This window comes from Artibeus jamaicensis, unplaced genomic scaffold (assembly GCF_021234435.1).
Source record: "Artibeus jamaicensis isolate MK-2021 breed Jamaican fruit bat unplaced genomic scaffold, CSHL_Jam_final contig_1998, whole genome shotgun sequence".
In the NCBI taxonomy this organism is placed as follows: domain Eukaryota; kingdom Metazoa; phylum Chordata; class Mammalia; order Chiroptera; family Phyllostomidae; genus Artibeus; species Artibeus jamaicensis.
The window spans coordinates 16,554,809-16,567,155 of NW_026521407.1; the positions used below are offsets into that span (position 1 = coordinate 16,554,809).

General features: G+C 40.1%; 1 protein-coding gene across 8 annotated transcripts in view; it reads left to right on the plus strand.

Annotated features, from left to right (window-relative positions):
* HELZ (helicase with zinc finger) overlaps positions 1 to 12,347 on the plus strand; it is a 145,708-nt gene that overhangs the window by 91,500 nt on the left and 41,861 nt on the right. For all 8 annotated transcript variants that reach the window (XM_053655530.1, XM_037128028.2, XM_053655538.1 and 5 more), the window contains 2 exons: positions 2,702 to 2,885; positions 6,454 to 6,682. In XM_053655530.1, the coding sequence (XP_053511505.1) occupies positions 2,702 to 2,885; positions 6,454 to 6,682 (413 nt within the window). The remainder of the gene's footprint in view (positions 1 to 2,701; positions 2,886 to 6,453; positions 6,683 to 12,347) is intronic.

Below are 12,347 nucleotides of genomic sequence, written 5' to 3' on the forward strand. Positions count from 1 at the left end.
AAGTGCGTTGTATGTGTGTGCAATCTGTGCCGCCATCCAGGTGCTACCATTAAGCTGCTGCCTTCTGCAATCCAGAGCTGGAGAGATTGGGATATCTTTTGGTATCTGTTGGTATCTGCTGATATTCCTTGGCTGCTGAATCTACCCAGAATAGGTCTTCTGTTCCAGGAAGCTGGGGAAAATGGCAACTGTCACTCGGGTGCTAAGCCCAGTGGATCAGCTCTTCTGCAATATATCCTGTCAGGAAAGGGAGACTGCTGTCTTTACCCACTGTCCCAGTGAGATCCTTCCTACATAGCCAGAGATTAGGGTGGTGGAACAGGCACCCCCCAATTGCTGCTCACTGCTCAAAATAGGCCTTCTGCAGCACAGAGCTATGGAAAATGGGAGCTGTGCTTTTAACCAGCTGCCAAAACCTCCTCGGGTAGGACTTCACCCCAGGAAGCTGGAGGAGATGGGCAGTGCCCATCTGTAGACAAGAGCGGTGGACAGTGGGTACAGCCCCTAGTTGCATGCCCTGTTCTCTCACTCTTCTGAATCTCTCGAGGTTTTATTAAATACAGTAAATGCTTCTCAGTTTCTTACAAGCTCTTTGATTAATCTCCAGAGGCTTTCAGTGATTGCTTGCTAATTTTGACCACCTTACTAATGTCTGTCTGGAGGAAAGTTTTCCCCATTGCAAGACTGTGTATTTTGACTGTGGTTTCATGCTGCCTAGACTATATGGGTGTGAACGGAGGGACGAAGTAGAGAAATGGTTATTATGTGTTGCTTAGTGACAGAAACTCTGTGTCTATGGAGAGGTACTAGAGGTGTCTCCCTACTTTCATCCACCCCCATATCTAACCAAATGGATAAATACAGCTTTGTCTTATTCCTTATTATGGTAGACTCAGACCCACCTTTCTTGTTCCTTATTGTGAGAGCACCATGTCTTCATTCCAGTGTGTTCTTCAGAATTCTCGGACAGTCTGTATGTTTGATGTATTTGCTGTTATATCATCATAACAATAGGGTGACTCTTGTTCATTGAATTTGTATCTGGAAGTGGGATCTGCATTTTAGCCAATAATCCTCAAGTTCTTAAAAGGAATAAAAACTGTCAAATTTTGTTGGGTATATTTAATGCAGTAAATTTAAGTAGATATTATTAACAATTAGTAAATTAATAAATAAGTGATATATTTAAAAGACATTAAAAGTTTTTTTCCTTTCTTATTAATCATTGCATTTCCCACTGCACCAAGCATTGAAACTGTTTGATCAATTTATTGAATTAAAATAGAAACTAAAAGCCCAGGAAGTGGCATCAACATTCAGTTGGGTAAAATATGCCATTACTTTATTGCAAGGTTAATGAAATGGTTTGGGCAAACTTGTACCACTAGACAACAATGAATTCTGAAAGTCTGTCTCTCCGATCCACTTTTCCTAGTCCCAGTAGTGGTTTGGTGCCTGCTGTTGGCTGCTCTACTTGTTTGTATCTATGGTGGCAGTACTGCACCTTAAACTGCTTGCTGAGACTTAATGGTGGGCTCACTCTAGGAATCCTCTAGTTGATTGGTTAGGTTCACTGGCTTTATCTGGAGAGAATAGACTGAGAACTGGGAATGTTGGGACTCTGTTTCCCTGATGGGATTCCTCATTTTGTTTTTTAAAAGAGACCTTTTTTAAAAAAATTAATTATTTATTTATCTATCTTTAGAGGGGAAGGAGAGAGGGAGAGAAGCATGAATGTATGGTTGCGTCTAGTGTGTCCCCTGCTGGGAACTGGCCTTCAGGGCACTGGCTTGCAACCCAGGCATGTGCCCTGACTGGGAATTGAACCATGATCCTCTAGTTCACAGGCCTGTGCACAATCTACTGAGGATTCTATGTTTTATGGCTATATTCCTGTCCTCCTTCCTACACAGGATTCCATGTTTTATGGCTATATTCCTGTCCTCCTTCCTACACAGGAACTTGTATCTATCACCATTTAAGAATGGAGGACACTTGGCCTGGCTGGCGTGACTCAGTGGATTGATTGTGCAGACTGTGAAGCAAAGGGTCCCAGGTTCAATTCCCAGTCAGGGCACATGCCTGGGTTGTGGGCCAGATCTCCAGTAGATGGCCCATGAGAGGCAACCACACATTGATGTTTCTCTCCCTCTCTTTTTCCCTTCCTTCTCCTATTTCTAAAAATAAATAAAATCTTTTTTTAAAGATTTTATTTATTTATCTTTAAGAGGAGAAGGGAAGGAGAGAGGGAGAGAAATATCAATGTATGGTTGCCTCTCGTGAGTCCCCTGGTGGGAACTGGCCTGCAACCCAGGCATGTGCCCTGACTGGGAATTGAACCGGGATCGCCTGGTTTGCAGGCCCGTGCTCAATCCACTGAGCTACACCAGCCAGGGCTAAATAAAATCTTAAAAATAAAAAAAGAATGGAGGAAACTGGGTGAAGGGTTGGGGCCAATAGCCAATTACATTGTCTCTGATTTTCATGTTTTCATTAGGTGCATTATTGTGAAGTTTACTGTTTGAAATGTAAACAAAATATTTTTATTCTTACTGTGTTCATAAAAGCAAAGTGTTATTTTTACTTAGAGGTAATTTAAAATGACATTTGCTAAAATGGAATCCTTTATACATCTATTGCAGTTACCATATTCTTTAAACACTTGTGTAACTTTAATATGTGCATATGTGTTTGTTTAAAGGTATTTGAAGTGGTGGAACGCGTGGAAGAATTAAGAAGGAAGTGGCCAGTTGCGTGGGGGAAGTTAGATGATGGCAGTATTGGTGTGGTAACTCCATATGCTGATCAAGTGTTTAGGATACGTGCTGAACTTCGAAAAAAGAGATTATCTGATGTTAATGTAGAAAGGGTGCTAAATGTTCAAGGTGGGTATTAATTGAAATGAACTGAGTTGTTCAGATGTGTAAGTCTTAAAGTGTATATACATCGGATTTTTAATTCTCAAGATCTCTTTTCTGGACAAGTAATTATGTCTTTGTTTTATATCAAGTTCTTTAATACCAAATTTGGCAATTAAAGGTTGAGCCCATTTACATGTTCATTATATTTTTATACCCAAACAAAAGAAGTATGAAAAAATTAACTTTTCTAACAACTATAATTGTATAAATAACACACAGATGTTTACATCGTACAATGCCTGCTTTTGTTAGACTCTGAGGGCTAATTTGTTGTATTTTTATACACTTGTATCTGTCAAGCAAGTTCTAGTTGAATGCATTCTTAAAGGCACAGCTTGTTTTTCATCTATAGACTTTCCTATGTGAATATAGTTACCAGCAACAAGTTGCTGTAAAATTTGTGCTCTTAACTATAGGAAACAATGCTATGATGTAAATGCTAAAAACACCTAATACAATCTTAGGTTTCATGGTAATATGCAATAGTAAGAGTAATATGTATTTCATGGGGAATAATATGCAATAGTAAGAGTAATATATTTTTCATGGAGAAAAATGGCTTCACCATACCACATGTTGTCCATGCCACCAGAATTTGGGTGTATTTTAGAAGTATTATTACTAGTAAACTAGGAAGCACCCAAAGAGATCTAGTTAATGATCTAGAAACTGCCACATAGGTGTCAGGAATGGTTGAAAGAACTAGGATGGTTTGGCCTAGAAAAGAGAAGACATTAGTCTTTAGACTGACATGCTGGAGGGAAGGATTGCAGCAGGCGGAAAACTTGGAAAGAAAAGAGTTGTGATCCCTTCCACTGAGAACGTGTTTTCTTTTAAGGAACCACAGTTGTATGGATGTGGGTAGACTTTTTACACTGGGATGAGTTACTCCAGCATTTTTACCTGCATGTTCCAAGTCATTTGTGCGCATCAGTCCTTTTGGCAGAACCTGCCTTAGGCACTTAACCATTCGTGGCTCAGGTGCACCAAGACAAAAAAAAAAAAAAGGTCCAAATGAAAAAACAGATCAAAGCTCCAGAAAGAATACAACTAAGCAATGAAGAGATAGCCAACCTATCAGATGCACAGTTCAAAACACTGGTACTCAGGATGCTCACAGAATTGGTTGAATATGGTTGCAAATTAGATGAAAAAATGAAGGCTATGCTGAGTGAAATAAAGGAAAATGTACAGGGAACCAACAGTGATGGGAAAGAAACTGGGACGCACATCAATGGTGTGGAGCAGAAGGAAGAAAGAAACATTCCACCAGAACAGAATGAAGAAGCAAGAATTCAAAAAAATGAGTAGAGGCTTAGGAACCTCCAGGACATCTTGAAATGTTCCAACATCCGAATCATAGGGGTACCAGAAGGAGAAGAGGAAGAGCAAGAAATCGAAATCTCATTTGAACAAATAATAAAAGAGAACTTCCCCAATATGGCAAAGGAAATAGACTTCCAGGAAGTCTAGGAAGCTCAGAGAGTCCCAAAGAAGGTGGACCCAAGGAGGAACACACCGAGGCACATCATAATTATATTACCCAAGATCAAAGACAAGGAGATAATCCTAGAATAGTATATTTCCTATACTATTCTTACAAGCAAGAGAAAAGGAGACAGTTACCTTCAAAGGAGTGCCCATCAGACTGTCAGCTGACTTCTCAAAAGAGACCTAATAGGCAAGAGGGGCTGGCAGGAAGTATTCCAAGTCATGAAAGCAAGGACCTACATCCGAGATTGCTCTATCCAGCAAAGCTTCCATTTAGAATGGAAGGGCAGATAAAATGCTTCTCAGAGCAGGTCAAGTTCAAGGAGTTCATCATCACCAAGCCCTTATTATATGAAATGTTAGAGGGACTTATCTAAGAAAAAGAAGATAAAAAAACATGTATAGTAAAATGACAGCAAACTCAGTTATTAACAACCACACCTAAAACAAAAGCAAACTAAGCAAACAGCTAGAACAGGAACAGAACCACAGAAATGGAGATCACATGGAGGGTTATCAGCAGGGGATTGGTAGGAGAAGAGAAGGGGAAAAAGTACAGAGAACCAGTAGCATAAATGGTAGGTAGAACATAGACAGGGGGAGGGTAAGAACAGTATAGGAAATATAGAAGCCAAAACTTATATGTATGACCCATGGACATGAACTAAAGGTGGGGGAATGTGGGTGGGAAGGGGGTGTGCATGGCAGAGGGTGATAAAGAAGGGAAAATGGAACAACTGTAATAGCATAATCAATAAAATATATTATTAAAAATGACATGAAAATTATATTAAAATATTTGAAGATCTGTCATGGAATGAGGAAATAAATGTATTATTATAAGAAGGAGCATTAATCCTACCCTTTGCAACAGCATGGATGGAACTGGAAAGTATTATGCTGAGTGAAATAAGCCAGGTGTTGAAAGACAAATACCATATGATCTCACCTTTAACAGGAAGCTAAACGACAAAACAAACGAGCAAGCAAAATAAAAACAAAGACACTGAAATGGAGAACAGGGGGACAGTGACCAGAGGGGAGAGGGGAGGGAATTCCAGGGGAAAAGGGGAAGGATTTACAGAAACTAGTATAAAGGACACATGGACAACAGGGGGGTAGAAATGGGAGGGAGGTGGGGAGCACGGGGGGGTGGTGTGCCGGGATGGGAGTAAAAAACAGAAAACTGTATTTGAACAATAATTAAATAAGTTAAAAAAAAAAGGAGCATTAAAAAAATATTGTGTGAACCAGACTCTGTAAGGCCTCCTTCTACAATCAGCTGTGTCTGCCTTAGCGAGAGGCTAGGTAACCCTGCTTCAAGGAAAGTCTCTTGTGTTGAGTGGGACCTTGGAATAGATAATCACTAAGCTTGGTTTCAGCAATAATACTAAAATTAAAAAAAATAAAATTTACCATTTAACCATTTCTGTGTGCTCATTCCACGTCCCTTGTCCTCCCAGCCCCTGACAACCACACATCGTACTTCTCTCTGTGAATTTCACTGCCCTAGGCATCTCATTTAAGTGCAGTAACGCACTCTTTGTCTTTGCGTGCCTTATTTTACTGAGCATAATGTCTTCAGGGTTCATCCAGGTTATAGCATGTGTCTGAATTTCTTTCCTTTTTAAGGCTAAGTATATTTTATATGTATACCCCACATTTCATTTATCTGTGCATTTGTTGATGGACCCCTAGGTGGCTTTCACTTTTGGCTGTTGTGAACAGTGCTGCTGTGAAAGTGGGTGTGCAAGTACCTGTTTGAGTCCCTGCTTTCAGTTCTTTGGGGTAGATTTCCAGAAGTGAAATTGCAGGATTATATGTTAATTCTATGTTTACTTTCTTGAGGAACTGCCATACTATTTTTATAGTAATTTATATACCATTTTACATTCTCTCCTATAGTGTATGAGTTCCAGTTTCCCCACATCCTTGCTGATACCTGTCACTTAGTAATAGCATTAAAAAAAAATGAAATGCTTTTATTTTATCATTGGTTTAGAATAACAACCTTAAGTCTTGTTTTTTATTTTTTTAATAGGAAAGCAATTTAGAGTTTTGTTTCTTAGCACGGTACGTACAAGACATACGTGTAAACATAAACAGACACCAATTAAAAAGAAAGAGCAGCTGCTGGAAGATTCCACAGAGGACTTAGATTATGGTTTTTTATCCAACTACAAACTTCTCAACACTGCCATCACCAGAGCACAGTCCCTCGTTGCTGTGGTGGGTGATCCCATCGCCCTGTGCTCTATTGGAAGATGCAGGTAATTATGTGTTACTGATTGAGACATTGAAGGGGGAAATGTAATTTGCATATCTACGTGTACACTTATTTATATGACCTCTTGGCTAATTAAAATCAAGTTTAGTTTTACCTGATACACGGAGGGAACACAAAAATACATTGCTTTGAGTCTGTTATGTACATAATTGTGTGTGCATTCATGCAGTCATCATTTGACAGATAATTTCTAGAGTGCTGACTACATTCTAAGCACTGTTCTAGCCACTGAGGATGGATCAGTGAACAAAATAGACAAAAATCTCTGCCTTTGTGGGGCTTGTATTTTGTTGGGGAAGAGAAGAGGACTGACAATATGAGGGAGACCCCCCTAAAATACAGAATTACCTTCTGGAGGGTGGTTCCCTTGTAGGACAGGCTTCCCCTGCTAGGGCAGTGTTCTAGGAACCCATCTGTGTCAGTGCACCAGCTGGTGGTGTTGTGTGAGCCTGTGTTCGGCTTCAGTGAAATTTTTTTTGAAGACTATTTCAGCTCATTTGCCCATTCATGATTGGTGCTTTGTGAGAACAACTGCCCACACTGTGCTGAGTGGTCAGCAGTTTTTGACCAAAAATGGCATGACCTTTGTGTCCCTCTCTCCCTCTTCACACGATCTAGCCCTCAGTGACATTTGTTTTGTTTCCCTGTATGAAAAAAGTCCTCAAAAGGAAACATTTTGCCCATGTGGAAGAGGTGAAACAAAAAGACAGCAGAAGCACTAATAGGCATCAAAATTGAAGGGTTCAAAAACTGTTTGGGGCAGTAGGAAAGTCTCGATAGGTATATCGAAATGGAGAGTACTTTAAATTGGGCTTCTGGCCAAGATGGAGGCGTAGGTGGAAACACTATTCCTCCTCGCACAACCAAAATTAAAGGCAACAAAGAATTAGAAACAAAAACACAATGAGAACAGACAGAAATTGAACTGTATGGAAGTCCAACAACCAGTCATCCAGACTGGTAAGAGGAGCGGAGTGGATGGCTGGGGGAGAGGGGTCATGGCAGGAGAAAGTGGTGGCTAGCAGACCCTGGGCACAGGGAGGAAATGAGCGGACCCAGTGAGGCACATAAGATAAACCAGGCAAAAACGGGCAGCGAGACAGACTGTGCAACCCAGGGCCCCAGCACCGGGAAATAAAGCCTAAAAGCACCGATTGAAAACACCTATGGGGGCTGAGGTACCAGGAGAGACTCCCAGCCTCACAGGAGAGTTTGTTGGAGAGACCCACAGGGTCCTAGAATGTGCACAAGCCCATCTACCCAGAAACCAGCACCAGAAGGGCCCAATTTGGCTGTGGGAAATGGTAGAAGGGACTGAAATACAGGTGGAACAAGCGCCATTGTTCCCTCTCTGACCCCGCCACCACATATAGCATCACAACCCAGTGACTGGGTTGCCCTGCCCTGGTGAACACCTAAGGCTCCTCCCCTCGTATGTAATGGGCGTGACCAGACCAAAACATTATGGCTCAAATGGAAGAACAAATCAAAGCCCCAGAGCCAATACTTTTAAGCGACCAAGAGACAGCCAACCTATCAGATGCACAGTTCAGAACAACTGGTGATCAGGATGCTCACAAAACTCATTGATTTTGGTCACAAATTAGATGAAAAAAATGAAAGTTACACTAAGTGAAATGAAGGAAAATGCACAGGGAACCAATAGCGATAGGAAGAAAACGGACTCAAATCAATGGAGTGGGCTAGAAGGAAGAAAGAAACAACCAAAGAATGAAGAAACAAGAATGCAAAAAAAATGAGAGGCTTAGAGGAACCTCCAGGACATCTTTAAATGTTCCAACATCCAAATTATAGGGGTACCAAAAGGGGAAGAGGAAGAGCAACAAGTGGAAAAGCTATTTGAACAAATAATAAAGGAGAACTTCCCCAATCTGGCAAAGGAAATAGACTTCTAGGAAGTCCAGGAAGCTCAGAGAGTCCCAAAGCAGGTGGACCCAAGGAGGAACACACCAAGGAAAATCATAATTACATTAGCCAAGATTAAAATGAAGGAGACAATCCTAGAAGCAGTAAGAGATAAGGGGATAGTCACCTACAAAGGAGTTCCCATCAGACTGTCAGCGGATTTCTCAAAAGAGACCTTAGAGGCAAGAAGGGGCCGGAAGGAAGTATTCCAAGTCATGAAAGGCAAGGACCTACATCCAAGATTGCTCTAGCCAGCAAAGCTTTCATTTAGAATGGAAGGGCAGATAAAATGCTTCTCAGAGCAGGTCAAGTTCAAGGAGTTCATTATCATCAGGCCCTTATATGAAATGTTAAAGGGACTTATCTAAGAAAAAGAAGATAAAAAATATGAACATTGAAAGGACAACAAACTCACAGTTATTAACAACCACACCTAAAACAAAAGCAAACTAAGCAAACAGCTAGAACAGGAACAGAACCACAGAAATGGAGATCACTTGGAGGGTTAGCAACAGGGGAGTAGGAGGAGGAGAGGTGGGGAGAAGGTACAGAGAATAAGTAGCATAGATGGTGGGGAGAAAATAGATGGGCGAGGGCAAGGGTAGTATGGAAAATGTAGAAGCTAAAGAACTTAAGACACATGGACATGAACTAAAGGGGGAATGGTGGGGGAGGGGGATATGCAGGGTAAAGGGGAATGAAGGGGGGAAATGAGACAACTGTAATGGCATAATCAATAAAGTATATTGTAAAAAGAAAAGGAGAGTACTTTGAAGGTGACTGAAGTTTAAACATGTAAGAATAAGTATACAATTTTTATGAATATATTTCAATTTGGGGGGTTCCCCGTTGTAAAGAGATTAAGGCACAATGTTTTATGGGGTAAGTTCACTGGAAATGAAGCAGAACGTTAAGGGGAATTAGGAGTGAGTCATGATGTGGTGAGAGTGGGCCTCACCGAGAAGCTGACAGTGAGGCGCGGGAGTGGGCTGTGTGGGTACCTGGGGTAAAAGTGCTCTGGGAAGAGGGAACATTTTGCAGGTGTTCCCTCAGAGTGTTGTGTCTTTGTGTCTCTCTAATGCAAATGACATTTTATATCAGTGCTGCATTTTTTCCCTTCATTGTTGTTTTAGCTCATTTTTGATTAATTTCCTTCTCCGTTCCTTTTCTCTCAAGGCTTCTCAATGTCTGGTTAATCTGAGGCTCTGAGAAAATCAGGGTTGTTAGAAGTACTGCTTCTTGTCTTTGGACAGTATTGTTAGTATTGCTTAGATTGTAGCTGTGGGGACTGTTTCTAATGAAAGACTGTTAAAATACCAACATAAACAAAAAATTTCTGTATACGCTTTTGATTTATACCAGTTAATAGGGATTTTACCTGCATGAAGCCAGCCATTATAAGACTTAACCTTTGCAGTATTTAAAAACTATGTTAATATTAACAAAAAATAGATTTGTAATATTCTTTTACGAAAACAAAAGAAATGCTAGGGATTACTTAAAATTTTGTAAGTATTGTAATACCTGTGAAAATGAGTTCAGAATAGTAGTAGTAAGAGATGTCGATGGTTCCAAAGATGCCTTTTTGATGTGTTAGAATTAAAATAGACAGTCGTTAGGAAGTGGCCCTCTTTAAACCAGGCTTTCTGTTGCAGTATAGATATGGCAGCATTTTATTATCATTTTTCCTTGAAACAGAAAAAAGATATTTTATGGAAAGGGAAACAGTTTGGGACCTTTAAGAACAAGCTCCTTGAATTAGTGTTTAAGAGTCCAAAAGAAGTTAATATCCGTTGTGAGGGAGGACCGTTAACAAAGGAGTCAGGTGGAGCTTTAATTTAGGGTTACATTGTGAAATAACCTTAAGGAAAACTTGAGTGGTTTATGACTGTGTATAGCTAACTAATTCTGTGTAAAATGTCTTTGATTTCTTTTTTTCTTTTTTTAAAATTGTTGGATATTACAAGTACAGTTGTCTCCATTGGTAATGGAGACACCCCCCCACCCCCCTTCCCAGCCATCCCTGTCTCCCACCCTCGATCCCACCCTGCTTTGGTTTTGTTCATGTGTCCTTTATACATGTGCCTGAAAAGTCCTTCCCCCCTTTTCTAATTTCTTATTTAAAAATAGATTTTCATTCATTTTTAACCACTAATGACAAAAAAATTGGGGAAGGGAATACATTAACTTCAAGTTACAAATGTATAAAACTGAGCATATTAATTTGTCCTCCCTCCTGGGAATTTTACTTTAGTTATCACATTGCTTGTTTTTACTTTTTAAAATATTTTATTTATTTGTTTTTAGAAAGGGGATGAGAGGATGAAAGAGAGGGAGAAAAGCATCAATATGTGATTGCCTCTTACACATCTCCATCTGGGGACCCAGCCTGCAACCCAGGCATGTGCACTGACTTAAATGGAACCAGCAAGGTTTTGGTTTGCAGGCCAGCACTCAATCCACTGAGCCACGGCAGACAGGACTCTTTATTGTTTTTTTTAAAAATATATTTTATTGATTATACTATTGCAGTTACCCCAATTTTTCTTCCTTTTCCCCTTCTCCGGCCAGTACCCCCCTTCCCTTCAGCAATGCCCTCTTCCCTTTAGTTCAGGTCCACGGGTCATGCATGTAAGTTCTTTGGCTTCTCCATTTACTATACTATTCTTAACATCTCCCTATCCACTAATTATGCTTCTTAATCCCTGCATCTTTTTTCTGTTCTCCCCCTTCCTCCTCCCAGCTGATAATGCTTCAAATGATCTCCATATCTACGATTCTGTTCCTATTATGGGTGTTTGCTTAGTTTGGGATTTTAGATTCAGTTGTTGATAGTTGTGAATTTGTTTCCATTTTAATATCCATAGTTTTGATCTTCTTTTTCTTAAATAAGTCCCTTTAACATTTCATGTCATAATGGCTTGGTGAGTATGAACTTCTTTAGCTTTACCTTGTCTGGGAAGCACTTTATCTGCCCTTCCATTCTAAATGATAGCTTTTCTGGATAGAATAATCTGGGTTGTAGGTCCTTGCTTTTCATGACTTTGAATACTTCTTGCCAACAAAGTTCCTTTTGAGAAATCAGCTGGTAGTCTTTTGGGAACTCCTTTGTAGGTAACTCTTTTTCTCCCCTGCTGCTTTTAAGGTTCTCTCTTGATCTTTCAACCTTTGACATTTTAATTAGAATGTGTCTTGGTGTGTCCTGTTTGGATCCAACTTGTTTGGGACTCTCTGTGCTTGCTGAACTTGTATGTCTATTTCCTTTGGCAAATCAGGGATGTTTTCTTTAATTATTTTTTCAAATAAGTTTTCAATTTCTCACTCTTCCTCTTCTGCCACCCCTGTGATTTGGATGTTGGTACGTTGGAAGATGTCCCAAAGGGTCCTTATACTATCCTCGTTAATTTTTTTTTTGGTTCTTGCTGTTCTGGTTGAATGCTTATATCTTCCTTATATTCCAAATTGTTGATTTGAATCCTAGCTTCCTCCCCTCCACTGATGGTTCCCTGTAGATTTTTCTTTGTTTCACTTAATATAACCTTTCATTTCTTCCTTTACATTGTTGCCATACTCAGATCGCCAGTGTTTTGAACTCTGCACCTGATAGGTTGGCTATCTCTGTTTCATTTAGTTCTTTGTGTGGGATTTTGTTCTGTTCTTTCATTTAGGCCATATTTCTTTGTCTCCTCAATATAGGAGCCTCCCTGTGTTTGTTTCTGTGT